We start from the raw sequence: 21,941 nt of genomic DNA on the forward strand, positions 1-21,941 counted from the left end.
TAAGTTCAAGAAGAGGTATAAAGAAATGGTTTTCATGAAGTACAAGGAGGACGACAAGTGTTGAGAACCATGAAGGGTTTGCTTTTGATTGTAGGTGTAAGAATGAAGATAGGAGATGAAGATTTGTTCCGTGGGAATGCACTCGTATAATGCCAGAAAATAGTGACTAAAGGGATTAGATAAGTTTTAACTTCCTCCTACTCCTTTTCGCACATGTAACGTAAAATGTTTCAGTGCTTGCTAATGGAACTGATTTATTTTGGGTTTTATTGTATCACTATTTCTTCTTTTTTACTTGTATGTTTTTTTTTCTATTTTACTTTTACATGTTCGAAATAAAGACATCAAATCAAATCAAATATCCCATAATGTTGTGCAAACATAGATGTAGTTTTGCATACAAATGACATCTGGAGTCCATCTTCTTATGAACATTCATTCATGACGGCGGGGCCCATAACTTGTTTTCCACTGGGGTGAATCATCTTGACTGCTGAGTCGATCCCTTTGCAATAATTGTCATGAACATCATAAATGAAAACATCACCCAATCTTCCCCTTTCACGTGATGAACTTGGTTTAAAGGTTTTTAGTTAATAACTGCAGTTATAGGAACACAAACTAAATGTTAAATTATTTAAGTCAAAGTATTTCTCTTTCTAACCACCAGAGGGCAACAACACAAGCTGCCATCATGAGGAAGGAAAATGGAACCACTGGGATCTCTGTATTACATCAAAGGACAGGTTCCTAGGAATTGTTCATGATGCAATGAACTTCAGTAAACTGTCAATGCATGTTTTAATCCCATATTTGTGGTTTAATTTTCCATTGATAGTCAGGGCACATGTAGCAATCTAATGTTATGGCACTATCACACAATTTCAATCATTACTTTTCACTTCTGAAACAAGTTCATCAAAGTTACACTTAACGAGAAATTCAACTATACAATCATGAATGTATCATATGGTAAAGGTAATTGTTGATCTCACACATTTCCTGTGAACTGGGTCATTATTATGACCTGGCTCTTTCCCGTCTGTGTGTCCTGCATCAGGGCTTTAGAATGAGACATCACAGGAGTCAATGGATTTTATTACACAGTTTAATCAACACACAAAGCTCAACGAGCCTCTCAGGTAATTCAATATACAGAGATTTTGTGCAAGAAGAGTGGGTTCTCCTCGCACCCAGAGCCCAAGCCAGTCCCATAGCCATTTAAGATGTTAGCCTCTAATTTGACAATAGCAAAAAAAAACAAAAAAAAAACAAAACAAAACAAAAAGAAATAAGAAAACAAAAACAGAAAAGAAAAATAATGCAACCTAAAGAGTTATGGGAGGGGGGAGAGGGAGGGGGGGGGGGGGGGGGGGGGGGGATGAAACACAGGTTAAACTACGAAAATTAAAAAGCTTAAATACCTGGTCCAGAACCTTCACTTTGTGAATAAAGAAAAGTTGGTGGTAGTGGTGGTGAGGGGGTGACATAGGGTTACATTTGTGCGTGAATGTGTGTCTACGTGTGTGTTTAAAGGTGTTAATTTGGGTAAGGTGGGGTGGGAAGGAAGAGTCAGGAGCAGGAAGTGTGGGGATAAATTCAAGTCCTTTCATAGAATCCAACAGGAGACCAAAGCAGGCCATGTGTTTTTTTTTTCTTTTTATATAGCTTGCAGGTATTTCTTTGATGTATTTATTGTATAAAATACAGCGTGCCCTTCGACTTGCTTGCGAAAACTGTTTTCTTGAATTGTCACCTCTACAGATGGGAATTACAAGAACAACAAAACAAGAAAGGGTGCAGAGTGTAAAAATCCCTCCATCTTATTGTCCCCCACCTTCCTAAAAAATAGAGAACTTAAGAAAAAACTCCCCTCAAAATGTTACAGATACTTGAAGGAATGCTCTAAGTGATGAATGTCTGGGGAAGGAGGCTGAAGATACAGTCGTGTGTAAGAAATAGGTTGAGTTTGGAGGGCAGCAAAAGCCCAGCTTGCATGGTGACAAAATGTTATGGGATAGAGAGGTCAGGTGATGGGGCCAGAGGTCACATGGGAGGGAGGAGGTGAAAAAGGAGAAGGGAGAGATTGGAATTTCCATTGCAAGTTGACAATATGTACACTGTAGGATGAGAAGGTGAGCTGGGGGGCAGGGGGGAGGGAGGGGGGGGGGGAGAAGGGAGGGTCAAACAGAGAGAGTGGGAGAGAGAATGGAGGGAGGTGGGGCAGAGGGGATTTTTACAGGTACTCTGGTGAAGGGGAGGCATGGCTCAAAGAAAGCACTCCACTGGAAACCAACAAGATCTTGTTTTAAACTTCATTGTTTGAATGGTTTTTTGTTTGTTTTCTCTTTACGTCTGAAGCTCCCCTAACCTTATTTTGTAGAGGGGGTTGGCCATGATTCTACCCCAACAACTACATTGCATACTTTTGTGTCCATTCCCGAGCTATTTTGTTGTACCTGTGAACAAGCAGAAACAAAGATACATGTTAGTAGGTCATCCCTGTAAAGACTGTCACATAAAAACATGTTGCAACTCTACACTCTGCAGCTCTGTTTTTATGTTCTTCCCCCTCCTGCAGCAAACAGTCACTGCTGATTACCCTCCACTGACAAACACAACTTTCTTTTCTAGCTCTATTTATCAATCTTTCTTGTGTGTAGTACTTTGTGATTGGAAACCCCCAAACTCTTGAAGGGATAGTTTGTTTATCTGAGTGGGGTTGTATGAGGTATTAATCAATAGTAATTGTATCACACACAAGAGATGCCGGTCAGCCCTGCTCCTTTGTTAAGAAACCAGAACAGAAGCTAGGCTATCATCCGCTGCAGACGGGGTCAGCTCTGCCACATAACTTAGCTAATTTTAGAAACAAGTGGAAGTGTCAGCTCGCGTTGGACATTGCTTTCAGCGCTTTACTTTGCTGTCAGAGGGAGAATGTTTTTGCACTTAATGGACGCAACACACGTTCCTCCACCTGCAGCGCATCGATCAGCTGTTCAGATCCGCAGCTTTGAATGAGACCAAAATACAAACAAAGTAAAATATAAGTGAATCTGTGATTACGTGCTGTTTACTGTGGACACGAGGTGTACAGATAGGAAGAACAAGACTCGACGGATTAATGAGAGAGGGTGGAGTCTTCTGTGCTATCTGGAGAGGTCACATGTTACCTGGTGGTACAGGTGTGTAAACTGTGAGTCCATGCTCACAAACCCAGAGAAGTACTGCTGTCATGAGTGGGACTTTGTAGCCACAGTATTTCAGGGTAAAATCCGAGGAAACCAGCAGCTCATATTCGACTGCACTCTGCATCGCTCACCATCCAGAGTTCCCTCCTCACTGAACGCTACTGTTTTACCCGCTTTCTTCAATTTTCAGAAGTTACATCAGAAAACTGAACAGATATTTGTCTTTACAGTAAGTTTACAGCTCACAATTGCATAGCTGCACAGTCACTCAAAGTTAACCTTCTCAGAATACACTGCTGAAGGTTAAACTGAGCTTTGATAAACTGCGTCATTACTGTGTCAGTTGGATAATGTTCACCATGTGTTGCTTAAAATCATGTCAAACTCAGATGCACTTATATTGAAATTCACATCGTATCATTGTACGAGGCAGAGGTCAAGCTGAGTTGTACATCGTAGAGTCAAAATGTTGATCAGAGCACCGTAGGAAGAGGAACGCATACAATACCAGTCAAAAGTTTGGAAACACCTTCTCATTCAAGGGTTTGTATTTATTGTAATTATTGTTAACACTGTAGATTAATACTGAAGACATCAAAACTATGAAAGAACATATATGGAGTTATTTAATGAACATGAAAGTGTTAAACAAAGCAGAATATGTTCCATATTTTAGATTCTGTAAAGTAGCCCCCTTTCCCCTTCATGACAGCTTTGCACACTCTTGGTATTCTCTCAGTCTGCTTCATGAAGTGGTCTCCTGGAATGGTTTCTAATTAACATGAGCCTTGTCAAGAGTTCATTTGTAGAATGACTTGCCTTCTTAAAGTGTTTGAGACCATCAGTTGTGTTGTTCAGAGGTAGGTTTAGTACTGACTACTGTTGTAATCCATATTATGGCCAAACCAGGTTATTTCATAGTTTTGATGTCTTCAGTATTAATCTTCAATGTCAAAAAGAATTAAAATAAATAAAGACCATTGAATGAGAAGGTGTGTCCAAACTTTAGACTGGTAGTGTACATTTTGACGGCAAAGTAAAACACTGAGATATTTCTTGAGAGAGCGAACACTTACACCAACACTGATGTTTGACTTTCTCTAAATTGACCTCATATCCAGCGAGTCATAGCCTCAACTAAAGGGCTGACTGAGACACACTTACCATCCAAATGTTATCCATACAATCCCATTAAAGAACTGTCGCTCTAACACAGATTTCTATGTGAATTTGAAGTTAAGCTAGCAGAGATGTATTTTTTCATGGCTGATTCAATCAAAATATTTGTGTTTTGGGCTTTATTAATCATTAAACACTACATACCAATAACCATGTTCTAAAAATCAATAATGAACACGAAGGAGCTTCTGTTAGTAACAATGATCAGCACAGTCTTTAGCACAGCTCCACATAAACCAACTGAGGCTTGATATTCTATCACGTTGTGTTATTAGCTGAATATTTGAGTATTGTCGTGATGAGAGGACCTGAATACACTCAAAAGATGCACCAAACAGCAGAACTTACTTTTCCCTGTCCGTCTTGTAAATGCGGGCGATCTCAGGTACTAAGGGGTCGTCCGGGTTTGGGTCGCACAGCAGAGAGCAGATGGACAGGAGGACTGTAGAGGACCAGATAAGAGTTAACCAATACAGGAATGATCATATCTCATTACATCTTTCTTTTGATGGCCAACAGAGGCAAGTTAGAAGAACATGTAGCTGTGATTGAACAAGTGTTATTCAATAACAAAGCTAAGTCTTGTGATAACCCAGCACTTGATGAGACAGGCCTGAGCCGTCATTTAAAGAGATAAACACTCGTGTTTGACTCGAGATCCTCTGCGTAACACATGCTGTAAAGGATTATTTGTGGGAAACATTTTCATTCTTAAAGGAAACCAGCATGTTCCCCTCGTTCCTCTGTTCTCTCACATTGGCTAATAAAGGAAGTAGCATCTGTCATTTATTTGCGACCATATGTGCAGATAAAAAGAAATAGCTTACCTTTGGAGATGGTGAGAGCTGGAGACCACTGTGATCGCAGAATGTCAAGACAAATGCTGCCGTTGCTGTTGATATTTGGGTGGTAGATTCGTGTGGTAAATGCAACCTGGTAATAAACAAGAGTAGAAACAAATGTGGGGGGAGGGGCGAGCGAGAGGGGCAGGTGAGGGAGGGAAACAGAAGAATTAATGATGTACTGCTACGACATGTTTGAACAGGCAAGAGGCTCTCTATGTGCTCCACTGTTACTTCATTGATGTATTCAGGTTATATGTCTTCTTTGGATGTATGTTTACATCTGTGTGTTGGTTACCTTTGGCGGTTTGAAGGGGTAATCTGTGGGGAAGTGTATGGTCAAGAAGAAAACCCCGCTCTGGTAAGGACTGTCATTCTAATGCAGGGAGAAGAGAATGATGCATTAATGCCTCAGGTGCATGAATCAATCAAGTCATCACATGTGTATTAATGTTCATTCTCAGGAAGAACTCTGGTAGTACAGTAAGCGCTGAATACTTACAGGTCCCATTATCGTGGCTTGCCAGTGAAACACTGAAAAACAAACAGAGAACTTGTTATGAAACACTCAGGACACAATGTGTGACTGAGAAGTGTTCCAATAAATAATGCCACATGAATGGTGAATGTTAATTTGAGCAGTTGAGTAATAGCCTTCTGTATTAAGTGCTACTCTGCATAAATATTCAAGGAGGCGGGATTTTAAAGTCCTAACATGTAAACAGTCAAGTTAAAGGAGGAGACTCTTTCATAGGTTTGGAAATGCTCCTTTATAGGAACAATAACATGTCATGAGATATGATTCCAAACAAGCTTGGACCATAACAACACATACCATCAGTATGTCATTTAGAGGTATTTAAACAGGTTTACTTGATGCATCCTGTTGAGTTATAAGAACAAACGTCAACATGACAAAGGAAGCTAACCACAGAACTTAAACATAACAGAGAAAACTATTTCTCTTCAGTTCACAGTGTAGTGGTCTGTTTGATGTTTGATGGCAGGAAGGAACACGCTGTTACTGAACGTAAAGATGTTTGTATGCACATTTAGTCTGAGTCCAAAGCTGCTTAATTCCAGCGTACAAGCATGAATAATAATCGATTATTATTCATGCTTGTACGCTGGAATTAGATCAAACCTGGACTAACTTTACAGGATGCACACTTTACGTCTTTGTGGATAAACAGTATTAAGAGAAAGACTAAAGACAGAAGAATGAAAGGAAGATACAAGACAGACAGACAGACAGACAGACAGACAGACAGACAGACAGACAGACAGGCAGACAGGCAGGCAGCAGGGAGATCGAAAGAAAGAAAGAAAGAAATACTTCTTTTTGTTAATTAATAAAGTAGTTTGAAAAGTCAAAGAAAGAAAGACAGACATAAGGTAAGATCGAAAGACAGAAAGACTGACAGATAAAGAAAGAAAGAAAGAAAGAAAGAAAGAAAGACAGAAGGTAAGATCAAAAGACAGAAAGACTGACAGAGAAAGAAAGAAAGAAAGAAAAGAAAGAAAGAAAGAAAAACAGAAAGAAACTAGGTCAGAATGAAAGACAGAAAGAAAGAATGAAAGACAGAAGGATAGAAGGAAATAAAGACAAGGTAAGAAAGAAAGAGAGACAGAAAGAAAGAAGGACAGAAAGTAAGAAGGACAAAAAGATGAACAAACAGACAGAAAGAAAGAAAGCAGATTGATGTTATCACAGTTACTGGAGTCTGTTATCAGAGCTGTATCCATAGCAAAAGTTCGCTGTAGAGAAATAACTGCTCATTGCTTTTGAGAATTGACCAATCACATCCATGCACTGATTAGCTCCAACCTGCTCTCTCTCACACGGTCCTTTGCTTATTGCACCATCAGTTACGGTGACATGTGAAGCTCCTGAGAGGAAGTTTGTGTTTGTTTACATTTAGGAGGAAACAGAAGCTCCTCACTCTTTCACCGTTCATCATGTTCATGTGTCAGAAGTGTTGTCTATACACAAATATCACATCCTGCTTTCATGTAACAACATCTGTCATTGAGCGTCTATGCCATGGAGAATGTAGAGATAGTTTGCAGTGTGCAGCTCTTCATCCCGTCTGTCACTTCACCACAGCAGCAGTTTCAGGCATTAAGACGTTCTTTGCATTTGCAGGACATAAGCTCCTTTTACACACAAACAACACTCCTGAAAATGTCCTGTCTTTGTCCAGGCGGGCTGCATGTGTGAACACAAACAGACACATTTTTCACCCTGATTTTGACTTTTCCCGTAAGCCCCCCCCCCCAGAGTAAGAGTTCTACCTCAGGTCGGGGTGAGCCAGTTTGTGAACCCAGCAGTTAGGTCAGGAAAATTCAAAGCGGGTGAGTGGGTTAAGGGATGATGTTGTTGGGCAGAGCTTTACCGCTTAATACTCTTTACTGCTTACTTCAGTTGTCAGCATTATGTTCTTTACTGTTGTGTTCGTATCGCAGAAACATACCTCCACAAGTCTGACTTATATTAACACAGAAACAGTCAAAATCACAGAAGACTCCTCCTGCACATGACTAAGACTCCTCCTCTTCCTCCTGCACGCTACACCACTAAATGCTAAGTCTGAAGTTCATACATCAGAAATATTTAATGAACCACATTACCTCAGTACCAAACCATTCTTACATTGAAAATGTCTTTAAAGAAAATGATTACAAGTAGTGTCTGACAGACAGCCTGGACGGCAGGTGGTCTGAAACTTTTGCCTGCCTCAGCCAACATTTGCCCTGCCTTTGACAGGTGGCATGTGCTTGAGTCCTTCCCTGCTCACAGTTTGCACTCTGTGCGTTAGCCTGTCATTGGCTGCCTGATTCATTCGATTGCTCCTCCCTACAATGTATTTTTTACAGTTTTCAAAATAATGTTCAATATGTGCAGTGCATAGAGCAATAAAAGGTTTCACCTGAAGCTATTGACATCTGAACATCATTTGAGGTTTTAGCCCCTTTAATGACAGGTCTTGCCCCAACAAGTTCAACTAGACCTAGATTACCTCCAAGATACTGGAACAGCTCTACTGTTAGTGTTGTGTTCTGTGTAGATTCTGTGAATTTCTACAGTGTGAAGTTAGTGAAGGCATCAGGAGGGGGCAGAGTTGGTTGAGTGAGTGTGCAAGCGGGAGAAAGGAGTTAAGAGTTTTTTCATGGATTAAGAGTTGGTTGTTTTTTGTTGCTTGTTGTAACTGGCGTGGTCATGGCCGACAGTGACCAATGATTAAAAGGAGTTACTAGGAATCAGCTCGTGATTTTCTACAGCGTCCGGGAAGGACGTTACAATACTTTGTGAGGGCTTTAAAGAAATCCAAACACAGATTGTTACATTTGAATAGGTTCAGAAAGATTCTCTCTAGCATTGCTAAGTGCGGAGTGGAGATGCATTTGTGTATTTGAGCCAATTATCAGTTTAGGAGGGTTGATTGTTGTTGAACACAAGCGGGCACAAAGAGGTTTAGATAGGGACAGGTATCCAGGGATGGGATGGGTACAATTAGTCGAGTACTCGAGTACTCGCCGTTGACCCCATTATTCGAATAGCATTTTGTTACTCGCGCACCTGGCAAGATAACTTGAACTCATACAGCATTATATGTGTGACCATGTGCTTTTTGTTTTCGCCTAACTGAATATACTAGGCAGGAAAATAATTAACGGGATATAAACGTATGAATTCTCCGGCCATGGTTTCAGCTTTAGAACACACCGAGCCAGATTTCAGCAAAAACAACTGTTTTACGGCAGCTACGGCAACTCTCTAGGAACACGTTATTCAACCCAAAGCAAAAGCACAACAAACACAGAACTGTCTGCGACACCTGCGGCATGTCAGTTAAAAAAAGTAACGTCTGGAAGTACTTCGAAAAAACGATGAAGTTAATGAGCAGTGCAAGATATTTGGCGTTAAACTTACAGATCATAGAAACACTAGTTTGATGCTTAACCACATACGCTTAAAGCACAAGGAAAAAAAAGCAGAGACAGATAACAGGCAGTCTCGCATCAAGTCTTCTGCTCGCCCTGTTAGCACACGTCGTTGTGATGAAACCAGAGGAGAGAAGATTAGCCTGATAATAACCAAAATGGTAACTGGAGATATGCTCCCATTAAGTTTTGTGGAAGGAGAAGGCTTCAAAGAGCTGATCGCGTAAGTCGAGCCGGAGTACAAGCTACCATCACAGAGAACAACAACTAAGAGAGTGGAAAAGATGTATGAAGGAAAGGCAGCAGAACTTACTACAACTCTGGTCTGGTAGGCCCGTGTCCGACGGACTTTTATTTATTTATTTTTGTTTATGGTTAAAAATAAAAAATAATTGCGAGTACTCAAGTAATCGTTCATTAGGAAATTCGAGCAATCGAGTACAAGGATTACAGTAAATTCCCATCCTTAGTATCCAGAACCAGCATTCTTTGGTACTAGTACGTGATTACTCATTACTGAAAGTAGCGTTAAGCTTGTGAAAAACGGTGCTCTTATCTGTATTTTACGTCAACATGCTGCCTTAATGCAGGGCTGTCCATAGGCGCAGGCTGTCAGCCTGTCAGCACACTCATCACTTAATAACAGCTGACTACATGTTTCTATTACTGATTTTAATTAAATAATTGTTAAGTTGTAACTTGCTTTACTTTGTACATTTAAAATGCTCTGATCTCAGCTTCATTAATATGAGCGTGAGAGATGTGTGCGTCTGTGCGACAGCCCCGCCCATGAGAGTTTGGAGGACGATCAGCTGAGAGGAGACTACCGAGTTTAATATTAATAAAATAATTTAATACAAGTAAAGTTTCTTTTTTACTGCAGAGAGGTGAGGGATCTTTATTACCAGCTGTACCAGAGAACACCAGAGAATTGTTTGCAGCAACGTAACGTCTGCACAGTAAGAATTTATGAGTTTAACGATTCTCCACGTAGACAGTTATGGGCTTATTTAATGTGCAAAAGTAAATGAATTAAACCTACTTTTATATTCCATCACATCTGTCCAGGTAAAGAAATGAGAAGTTATCATCATAATTATTTTCCTCTTTATGTCTGGCAGTGTACGGTCCTGATATTCATTGGCTAGCATACTAAAGTGATTTAACAGACAGCTTCGCTATTTACTGATTTAGACACAGTTGAGCCGTGGTGTTCCTCTCCTCTTAATAAAATAATAAACAAGGATCAATCGATGCTCCTTCAACATGCAGAGGATCATTCATGTAAGACAGCTGTCACTCTGTTAACAGAGGGTCTGTTCATTGACTTCAGTGATGTACCCGAGAGCTGTGACCTAAAGATTTACATCAGGCTTCAATCTTAAACAATCGTTTTTTCATTTTGCATCTGCATGGTTATTTCAATTGTTGGGTCATTTCTTTGAAAAGGCGTACTTGTCTATAGATTAACAACTTTAATTACCTACATATGGATTACAAATGTGTTTTTTGTACCTTCAATAAAGAATTAAGATCAAGGGCGCTAGTGGCCTAGCAATCTAAGTGCCCCAAGTACAGAGGCTACAGTCCTGGTCGCAGGGGTCGCCAGTTTGATTCCCAGCCAGTCAACCATTTCCTGTATTTCTTCCCCAACTCTCTACTCCCCACATTTCCGGTCTCTCTTCAGCTGTCCTATAAAATAACGTCACAAAGGCCAAAAAAGAAAAAAGAAATAAAAATGCCATCTCCTTTCTTCTTTTGCCTTTCCACCTGTTACTGAAGAGTGTTCTGATGTGTACAAGTTATTAACACAATACCAATAACAGTGATTTTGTCAACATTTCATGCACCTCAATGTGAAGTGAGAAATATCAAAATATACGTATTTCCTTGCTTTCTTACGAATCCCTAAGGCTGCATTAAATACTGGACTCTGATAGGTCAAAACCCCTTGACTACAGTTACTTAGTAAGGGTTGTGTATGGTTGGCAGGTAGTTATGCGAAACAGAATCCCAACAGGGTACCTTGTGAATCCTTCTCAGGGCCATTGTTGCGTTAGCAGTTCTGTCGGGGAAACGTGCAATTAAAACAGTGATTGATGTCACTCTCCAGGCCGCGTCTCTCAGGAACAAATACATTTCAAGCTTCTTGCAGGACCAAGGAAAACAAAACGAAGATGGGCTGCTGTCATGACGTCTTGATTGTGAAAACCTGGTTACAGCAGAGGTAGGTGGTGTCCAGGGGAATTAATGGGGGCGTGGGCGTTCCTGTGTGTGCATGTTTGTGTGTGTCAGCTTGTCGCCGCAAAGCTCTGACATGCAGACAACAAAAGAACAGGAGAGAGAGAGAAGCTGCAGCTACACCAGAACACGCTAAAATCTCATCAGAGTTTTTATTCATTACACGACTACTTTGGTACAAATATCATTCAGTTATGTTGGGAATAGACTTCTGAAATTTACAAACTTATCTGAATCAGCTCCCATTTGGCGCTTGGTAATTTTCAACCCTTATATTAATCCACTTTTAAATCCTATTTTACAATTCTTTCATATATATATTTTTGTATGTCTAGTATGAGATTTATAAAAAAATAATTTAATCAGGCCTACAATCCTAAAATGTTGAAGATTCATTTTAGATAATGTGTGATGAAGAAAACTTTATTCAATGAATTGGTTTTTTTCCCATACCGTATTAAAATCTACTGACCAGAGACTTCAAATTCAAGAACCGTACCTAATTGGATTTTTTTCTGATACACCCCTGCGTGTGCGTGTGCGTGTGCGTGTGCGTGTGCGTGTGTTTGTGTGTGTGTGTGTGTCTTTTGTTTATTCTTATAGGTTTGTGTTGTCTTGTCAAAAAGACAGAGATGTAAACCTGTCTTTTTGTTTTCGATAGTATTTGTGCTGATGATGAACTCACTGTCATCTCCTACTGGTCCTGCAGAACACTGGGCTGGTGGGTCCCGTGCCAAGTCGTTCAGCTCCTGAGACAAACAAAAGACAGGTGAGATGATCAGATCAATCGGCTGTATTTGAAACATTTCTAAAACAATCAATAAGATAAAATGTAAAACTGAAGAATGTGTTAATAATGAATGGGGCAACAATAACAATACTATTGATCACCTTTTATCAATATATACTAAGAATTTTTTTGCGTTGAATATCACTTAACCATCCTGTTACCCTCAAATGTACTAACATCTTTTATCCTTGGGGTCAATTTGACCCCAGCAATTTAAACCTCCAGAAACTGATTGTTACCCAGGTGGTTTATGTGTCAAATACTTAATGTTTCTTTGTTTTCAAGCATAAACACAAATTAAAGCATTTAGAAGGACTTCATTTGTAAAACAGAACATCAAACTGCTGCGAGTTTGTCATGCTCTCGTCGACTCTGCCTTATTTCTATGTTATCAAAACGTATGACACAGGAGGACACATCATTGAATGTCCTTAGAGACATGGTGGCTGGAAATTTTATATCTCAATCTAAAGGTTGGCAGTTTAATCCTAGCTCCTGCACTCACATGGGGAAGTGTCCTTGGTCGTAGTGACCTCTATATTATCTATAACAACCAAAACAAATGTGTGTAAAATGTTGATATTTCTTAGGTTACATACATCTAAAACACCAATATGTCGATTCTTTTTTCAGGAAATAGTCAATTTCAACATTTTATTTTTATGTCTTCCCATTAAATTAGGAAAAGTCATGAAATATGAAGCCAATAAAATGATGTCAGTCAGTTAGAGACGTTAAACATTAAATGGGGTCCAATTGACCCCAAGGATAACAGGAGGGTTAACAGGCCAAGTAACAGCTAGGGGTGCACAATATTATCGGCCCACTATCGGTATCGGACGATATTGGCTTTAAAATGAACTATCTGATATTGGCCAACACGCTGATATCCGCCAATATAATTAACCGATAAAATAATGGGCTGCTGCACACATGTTGGGCTCATGTTTTAAGTTAAACTTGAATTTAAGCAGCAGTCTGTAAGGTAAATGTAGCTGACTAATTTAGGCACATTTACTGTCAAAGAGTAAACCATTTGATTTAATTTGGGTTTAATTGCTGTACAGTTGCACTTTTCACATGCTCCCTGTGAACAGAGGTTAGGTTTACTTACTAGGTCAAATGTGAAATTGGCCAAATTTGCTCTGGTTGTGGGTTTTGTTATGATTGTCTCAGGGAGAGCATCATCCAAGTTTTAAGTATCTTTTGTATGAGTTTTTTTAAAAGCAATTGTCATAAATAAATATGCTGTTTTAAGTATTAAGTATGTTTCTTATTTTGCACAAGAAATGAATATTACACAACAAATGTGATAAGAGTATCACCATAACACTGTACGCTAATTCCAATACAGAAGAGAATTGATGGTCTCTGCAATTAGGTGTGTGGGAAAAAACTATCTGTATCAGTAATCGGCTGAATGAGTTGTAAAATATCGAGATATCGGCAAAAAAAAATACAATATCGTGCATCCCTAGTAACAGCATTTTGTGTAGCTGATTCCCTGTAAACAAAAATATAACTTTAGATGCCTCTACGACTGCTAATGAGTTTCACATCAATTTAAAAATCACATGGTAATAACACAACGACAGGACAGTAGCACAATAAACTTTGATTACTACAGTGACCGCCATTACGTAATGTTATTCCTCCAGGTAGAGCAGGTGTTGTAAATGTGACAGGCCGACTGAGATCAAGGCGATATGTCAGTAAAGATATGACTACATCCACAGTGTGGTCATTTCAGAGAGCTGGCTGTGTGTAGCCCGGTGAGACGACACGGTGCGAACGATGGCACAGAGAAAATGCTGCTAGGTGCTGCTGAGGTAGACATCAGCACAGGCTGTCAAATGAACCAAACACTGTGCTCAGCCACATGATGACACATGCTAACTCTTTGGGATGAATTACGCGTAAAAAGACAGACATAAACATTCACCTGACTTCATCAAGTGAAGGAATAAATCAGATAAATGAAGATCTGCAGCCTGCTGTCACCAACATGGTGAACAGGCGAACAACGCGTGGGCCTAGTTTTTTTATTTTACAGAACGACACAACGTTACAGCTAAGATTACTACACACCTTTCCTTCATTATTTACATGTACATGTTTAGACTACTATCAATAACATAAAACAACAACGCAACAAGGTTTTTGATTATTTTGGTCGATTTAGCATCACGAAGAAAACGCACTGTAACAGCTAGCATGAGCTAACGTGTCATCCGCCAGTATTTACAGGTAGTTAATGGGTTCATTTGAGTGAATGTTGATTAAAAACACAAAGAAATCAACTACATGTAACGTGAAGTAAAAATCAGACATGGTGACATAATAAGCTTTACAGTGTTTAACAACGGGGTTAACGCTAGCCGCTAGCTCGATAGCTTATCTGTCACATCAAGGATAGCTAGCTTAAATAACAACAAGTGAGATAAATGTGTTGAGATGGTTGAGATACATTCATGGCTGCTATAATATGAATATTTGGTACCCTTTCAGTAAGAAATCGGCCTATTGTTTAACATAGAGGTACAGCGTATTAGCTTGATGTGGAGACCCTTTAGCTTAGCCAACCAGCGGATCACTAGAAACAGCCTCTAATATAATACACTGGCTTTGTTCACCTGCATAAAGTGGTTAAACGTGTAAGCATGTGTCGTTTACATGTAAAGAATGAGTTAAGGTAACATGGATGGGACACATTCAGGGTGTAATTGTGAGCTGAGCGGTGGAGCTGGCCTGTTTGTAGCAGCTCCGGTGAACACTCAGGCGGCGCATTGCTGCTCTCACTGTCGTCACCCGCTATTCAGGTCCCGTTAGCTGCCACTACAAACCAACTCTGACTTATTTCAGTCACTACTTTTAAATCAATGTCCTTTTAATGAACTAAAACACCCAACCACACACGGTCAACATTAGAACCAGCTCTCTACCGACCCTGCGAACCCTGGGGCCTCGTCGCTGACTTTCTTACCTTGTGAATTCTCTTCAGAGCCATTGTTGTGCTAGCGGTTCTGTCAGGGAAACGTGCAATTAAAATGGCGATTGATGTCACTCTCCGTTTGGTAATACAACTACTCTGCTATCATAGAACACCGTTACTGTACACTCGAGTTACTGATCGCTACCGAAAAGAACTACCAATAATATTTCGAGGTGAAACTGAAAGATAGAAGGGGTAGAACCGCGGTCCTTCCTCCTACTGCAGCGGCTACCAAATCACTGCGGCCTGCGCTCTGCCAGCAGCAACAACGAAGAGACTTCCGGGCTCAACTCTTCACAATAAAAGCATGGTTGGTTTTAATCTTGACAGCTGCCCCATAGATTTCATACAGATTTCAAACAATAACCAGGGGTGGACAAAGTACACAGCTTCATTACTTGAGTCATAGTATAGATCCTCTGTCAAATATTAGAGTTAAAGTACTGAAGTATTTGCTTTTAAAAATGCTGAAGTATTCAAAGTACCTCTTAAAAAATCTCAAAACGTTGTATTCTCAAAATACATAAGTGCAGTCAAGACTACATAGAAGTACATTCAGTTAAAACATGTTTATTTGGAAACCATTACTTGAAATCTCTAAATACTATACCAAGCCCAAGCCCAGACAACTTAGTTTGAAATGTTTATCTGGAATGAAACAAACGTTACGTAGCTCAACACGCTTTCTCAGGTTGGACAGTGAAATGTTGTATGTTTGGGCAGAGTGGGAAACAGGGAGAACATTTCAAACGGTACGTATCATTCTTCTTTTCAAAAACCTCAAACACGGGCTGAAGATATGGACATGAGTGCTCAGGGGGAGAACAATAATTGTCTTCTGAATGTAGTGGAGTAAAAGTAATACGTTTCATCAAACAATAATACTCAAGTTAAGTACAGATACTCAAAAAATGTACTTAAATATAGCACTCTAGTAAATTTACTTTGTTACTGTCCACCACTGACAATAAATTACAAAATAATCTATCTACAAGTATACAAAAACAATGTATGCCGCCCTCAGAATCAAATCTCTCTAACGATCGGCGACACCTGTTCATACTTCATAAATCAACTATCAAATGATTATTTCATTATAATGTAAAATCTCAAGATTCAAGCTTAAAGCTTAAAGAAAGCTTTATTTTCAAGTGAGCTTACACACACAAGGAATTTGACGTGGTGATTGGAACACCAATACACAACAATGACTATACAGTAAGGGCCATAAATATAGAAACATAAATCTAAATCTAGAATTCTAAATAGAAATCTGTACAAGAAGGATAAGAATTATTAAAAGACAAATACATCTTGACAAATGATTACCCAATTATCATTTGTAACCACTATTGTTTTTAATTCATATATCAAACTGATAATAACTAATAATAATAATAATAATAATAATACATTTTATTTAAAGGCGCCTTTCTCGGCACTCAAGGACACCGCAGATATATTTACACATAACTGTTTATATCATAATACATGTAGATTCGTGTTTTTAAAACATCCATCCATTCCGGCATTATCAGTATTGTTTATACAGTTTCCTGATCAATCACAGACATCAATGAGCAAGAGAGTGGTAGATATTTAATGCAAATTGACCAGAAGTACAAACCAAAATGTGTATTAGTTTGCAATTATTAACCGTATGATTCTAATTTGGTTAAGGGTTCTGGATTTAAATTATTTGTTTAGAATTATCAGATTTTTTTGCAAACTGGATCCCTCTAATAGATCTTGAAATGTTGTATATTTATTCTGAAAGTATAAATCATGTGCATTTTAGTGTTTCACTGCAATAAATAGATAATTAAAAAATAACTTACCACATGAAAACCCATCAGCATCTGTCATTCTATTATTTTGAAGGTTAGCCTCCGAAATAGGAAGTCTTATTGTTGAAACGCATGCCTTAGTGCGATCCGGCCAGAAAGCCCTTCGCCGACATGCGCACGTAAAGGACTCGGTGCACGTATGTTGAAACTGGCATCACTATGGCTCAAAGCAGGCGACGGGGAGCCCGTGTTCGGTGGGTTCGGAAAGAGCCAAAATGTCTACCCAGCACGTATTTAGCGCGAGTTAAACTCCCGGGATGGGGTGTTAAAATGGATTGCTTCTAGCGTGGCAATGACACTGTTATTCAGATTTTTAAATCCAGTCAAAACAGAATGGGGGCAAGTTTTTCAATTGTTTGGCTGCATTTACCATAAAACAAAATATTCAAAGCCACAATTTAATACAGAAAAACTAAGGTATGCTCAGCGCAGTGATGCTATTACTACACAACACAGACACAGACACACACACACACACACACAAGTTGTCTGTTGCTTTTTACGTTGTTTTTTTTCTTTTATCCAACATCCTCTTTAACTTTTTGTCTTTTTTCTTGAACTTTTTTTTTGTAAATAATTTTTATTATATTTTTGGGCTTTTTGCCTTTATGACAGAACAGCTGAAGAGAGACAGGAGATGTGGGGAGAGCGGGGGAAGTCATGCAGGAAATGGTCGTGGTCAGGAGTCGAAACGGCGACCTCTGCGACGAGGACTGGGGCCTCTGTATGCGGGCCGCTAGGCCACCAGCATCATTCCTTTTTCTTGAACTTACTTCAATAGCTTGTTTGCATATGACGTCACTTCCGTTGCGTAGCAGTAGTGCGAAATGCAAGTGGGGGTCAGGAAGTGATTAGCAGCAGTCAGCGCAGAAACATGCCCAAGCTACGCGTTGTTTACTGTTGCGCTAACTGATCAAACAGAGAGAAGTCGACAGGTTTTTATCGTGTCTCAAAGGTAGTGGTTCACAAGGGGGGGAAATGCAAAAAACTCTCCTTTAAACAACGGAAACAGTGGATCGGCAACTTTGTTTACGAAGGTACGTAGTGACCACTTTGTCCAAGGTAAGTTAAAGTAATATATATATATATATATATATATATATATATATATATATATGTTTTATATATGTCTATGTTGAAGTAGATAACTTCTTCCATACTTTGTAATGTTACATTTTTCCCATCTATGTTCTGCTGGCGTTTTTAAGGTTAGGGTTAACCCAACATGGCTCATTTACATTTTGGCCGCTAAGCATCATGGGAAATATTAGCATCAGGTGTTCATGCGACTAATTTCTTTGATGTATCTCGTACTTTATGTTTGTGGATAAATCATAATTAGTGTAATGAAACCATAACATAAATACAATTTAAAAATTAAAAAATTCAACACTGCAATAGAAATGAGTAGCTGCAGGAGTTGGTGTATATAGTGGATACGTCACTGGTTATTTTGGTCGGGACATGGACATGGACCTACCAAAAGAAATAAAAAATAAACCTAAAACAATAAGACTTGATGCGGGATAGGGAAGATTAGTCTGCGGGAGGTCACATCGTCCATAAACAATGTCCTGACCAGTTTTTTATGGAGCTCTATCCGGGTCAAATGTTTTGACGGTTTGAAAAATAAAATTACCCAGCCGACCATACGCATCTACAGAGGCAGTCATGCTATATGCACAGTCATATGGGGACATAAATTGACATAATTAGAAGTAAATAAATAAAAGAATTAATAAATAAATGTATAAATTAATAAATAAATACTTGAATAAATAAATACATTTAGAAATAAATACATAAATGAACAAATGAATAATTGAATGCACATCAATTGGTTACATCAATGGGATCGGATCTACTCCTACTGCCTTGACTTGACCGTTACCGCCATGTTTCGCAGCGGTTCAGCGGGTAACTACTTAGCCAGCTGAGTTTCAAATGGAGGGTTTTGTGCAAACAGTTGCTGGTGAGTTACGGTTTTTAGCGAACGAGGTTGAGAATAACTCATCAAATGACTACCTACAGTTTTGTTTGGATAGACTAATGGAGGACTTACTCCAGATAAACGCTTGCATGGATATTGAAGTTGGCATTTAAGTTTTAGATAGACTTCAAGAAGTCGCCCGTCAGCTCCACGTTCTGTCTGAGACAGAGGAGGAGAAACCCTTTGGACTTCCCTTGTACCTTTTACCCCCCGATATCATTAAAGTTCATCTTCTTTAAGCAGATTCAAATGATGTGAAGCACATTGTAATGTCTGTTTGTGCAATATCAATAAACGTTTTTTTATTATTATTACTTGATAAGCGAAATAGAGAGTGCAGTCAGACTGACATGTGGACCTGGTCTAATCCAAAATATTATTTCAGCCATTTTTGATGGCTTGAGGTACACCAACATGGAAATATAGGATCTTAATGTATCATAATATATACTATAATATTAAGTATCACTGATAACTATCAATGATCACTGGCCCCTGCCTTCCTTTCACGGCTTAAACGCTCCCAATCGAGAGAGAGAGAGAGAGAGAGAGAGAGAGAGAGAGAGAGAGAGAGAGAGAGAGAGAGAGAGAGAGAGATTTTTCAAAATTATTTTTTACTGAACATGCTTGTAAATTCACTTATAACAGCTTATATTTCCGACTGCGCCTGAATGCACCATATGTAACTAGTAAAAGCAGGAGTGAAACCTGGAGGAGGGTGAGGGGGATGGGACTTTGAATGATAAGAACATCAGGGAGGACGGTTCGATATTGTACTAATGTAATTTACTTCTCACCCCTGCATAACGATAATTTAATCAATATAACAGGTGAGTTAGCTCATTCGCTTCAAATGGCCTCATGTACAGTAGAGTATAGCCTAGCCTTCCTGTTGATACACCAGCTGATTCCTTATGGAAGCATATATGTAACAAAATTAAAATGAAAAAGCAAATTTAAAAATTAAAGTAATCCCTCCTTTTTCATTTTAACTTTCATTTTCAAACTTGCACATTTTGTAACACAATTGAAATGAAAAAGGAAAGGACATTGCTTTTTCATTCCTGTTATCAGTCAGGGGACGACCAGCCGTTAACATCTGTGTACGTGACAGCTGAATATTCGTCCAGAGTCTCCATGATGCGCTTGACTTGGTCACGGAGCCTAACTCAGAAACATTTCTCTGCTCCAACTGGTAAACCAGGTGAGACTGGAGACTGACTGTGGCTCCCTGCCAAAGAACGCCATGCTCGCTGAAGGTTCAGTGAGCTGAGGAAAGGACCATGCAGAGCGCCAAACAGACTCCTCTTCTGTGGACCTCGTTGTCGCACCACCAGCGTTAAAGAGCACAGCTCCAGCTTCCTGTACTGGATGCGCACGCATAGGTAGAAACGGTCTGCGAGGTGAAGTCTGACGTCACTTTCCTGCGCCCTGCACATTGCAATTTCATTTTCGAGTCGGTTTGAATATTGTGACAGATTTAGCGGACAGATTTGAAAATGAAAAAGCCTTTCCATTTTCATTTCAATAGTGTTACATAATGTGCATGCTTGAACATGAAAGTTAAAATGAAAAAGGAAGGATTGCTTTTTCATTTTATTTTTGAGTAAAAAATGCGTATTCATTCTGAAAAAGCATCTCTGTGAATACATTTTAATTTTCGAATTTTCTTTTTAATTTGAATTTTGATACTAATTTAGAGGGGCATTTTTTGAAAATGAAAAAGCAAATGTCATTTTCTTTTTCGTTTTGTGTAACATGATTAGCATTGTTGAGGATAAAAATTAAAATGTAAATAGGATTATTGAATATTAATTTTAGTTGAGTCAAATAATGTGCACATATTTAGAAAATTAAAAAGCATTTCTGTTACTGCAATTTAATTTTCAAATTTGCCTTTTCATTTTAATTTTGTTACATATATGCTTCCATAGCTCCTTAATACATGGGCTCCTAAAATCAAGCTGCTGCAAATCACAAACTTTCCACAGGAGGGTGCCCCATGCACCTCAAAATGGAGGAGGTTGCAGAACCAGAAATCATAATTTCCTTACAAACTGTTGAACAAAAATATAAAGCTCTGAAAGATTATGTATCACTGTATGGTATGTATAATTCAAAGTCATATTTCAAACATTCATGCAGTGAATTCAAAGTTTTCTGTCTTGTTCCAGTGAAACTGTCCATCAGTTACTGGATGAGAATCAACACTATCTGAGTCGACTGACTTCTCTGCTGCGTAACGCCACCCAGGAGATGGAGCAGAGTGCCATGGTACAGTTATGAGGGACTACTGGCATGCATTCAAACAGACCCCTTCAGTAAAAGCATGCACTACATGTAAACTTACTACTGATACATTTTGCTTACTTTGGCAGATGACATTTGAAAGAAATTATGTGATTGGTTCACACATAAGTTATCACTGTTTAAATAGTTGTGGTCTGTTGACTTTCCATCTATTACACCATTTCTTTGCATACAATCTGTTTTAGGTTGCACAGGTTCATGATTGAAGTCATAGTTCCAGTTTTAAAATGGTGTAATGGCATAATAAAGTCGAGAGGATCGGAATACAGAGAGCGGCAAATTTAATATTAAAACTTGCTTGTTTTTCTTCTCATTGCAGGATCAGGACTGGAGCTGGACTTCAATCAAGAGAAGCTGAAGCTGAACCCCCCTGAAGTATGCAACATGAAAAGTCAATAAACGCTGTGAATGTATGTTTTAAATGTATGTTTTGTCTTTCAGTAGCTGTTGATATTTTGCTGTGTGGGAGGCATGAGTGAAAAAAAATAAAATTGACTTCTCTTTTCAAACCTCTGGTACTCCCAGTTTAGAATTTATTTCAACATATTGGTAACAATAGGGCATTTACACACACACACACACACACACACACACACACACACACTAACACACAT

The 21,941-nt window shown here is 39.0% G+C and overlaps 1 protein-coding gene and 1 long non-coding RNA gene across 2 annotated transcripts; one reads left to right on the forward strand and one right to left on the reverse strand.

Annotated features, from left to right (window-relative positions):
- Positions 1-1,092: 1,092 nt before the first annotated feature.
- Positions 1,093-15,452, reverse strand: ube2d2 (ubiquitin-conjugating enzyme E2D 2 (UBC4/5 homolog, yeast)). Its single transcript, XM_034690157.1, has 7 exons — positions 15,172-15,452; positions 12,084-12,147; positions 5,715-5,746; positions 5,511-5,588; positions 5,198-5,303; positions 4,719-4,812; positions 1,093-2,459 (listed from the first exon to the last, which is right to left on the reverse strand). The coding sequence occupies exons 1-7, from the start codon at positions 15,193-15,195 to the stop codon at positions 2,414-2,416; spliced, it is 444 nt and encodes a 147-aa protein (XP_034546048.1). The 5' UTR covers positions 15,196-15,452; the 3' UTR covers positions 1,093-2,413.
- A 2,309-nt stretch (positions 15,453-17,761) lies between these two features.
- Positions 17,762-21,836, forward strand: LOC117817691. The gene is made up of 3 exons (XR_004632178.1): positions 17,762-18,064; positions 21,192-21,291; positions 21,647-21,836. It is a non-coding gene; the product is annotated as an uncharacterized LOC117817691 (long non-coding RNA).
- The last annotated feature ends 105 nt before the right edge of the window (positions 21,837-21,941 follow it).

The sequence above is a fragment of the Notolabrus celidotus genome, chromosome 8 (assembly GCF_009762535.1).
Source record: "Notolabrus celidotus isolate fNotCel1 chromosome 8, fNotCel1.pri, whole genome shotgun sequence".
NCBI classification, from domain to species: Eukaryota; Metazoa; Chordata; class Actinopteri; order Labriformes; family Labridae; genus Notolabrus; species Notolabrus celidotus.

Bases quoted from the DNA above. Each gene is read 5' to 3' on its own strand.
- ube2d2 (XM_034690157.1), bottom strand. From the start codon at position 15,195: ATGGCTCTGAAGAGAATTCACAAG. The intron at 5,747-12,083 runs GTGAGTTCATCA...TTTGTTTTTCAG, and splicing joins AGGACCAGTAGGAGATGACA to TGTTTCACTGGCAAGCCACG. The intron at 5,304-5,510 runs GTAACCAACACA...GTTTATTACCAG, and splicing joins ACCCCTTCAAACCGCCAAAG to GTTGCATTTACCACACGAAT.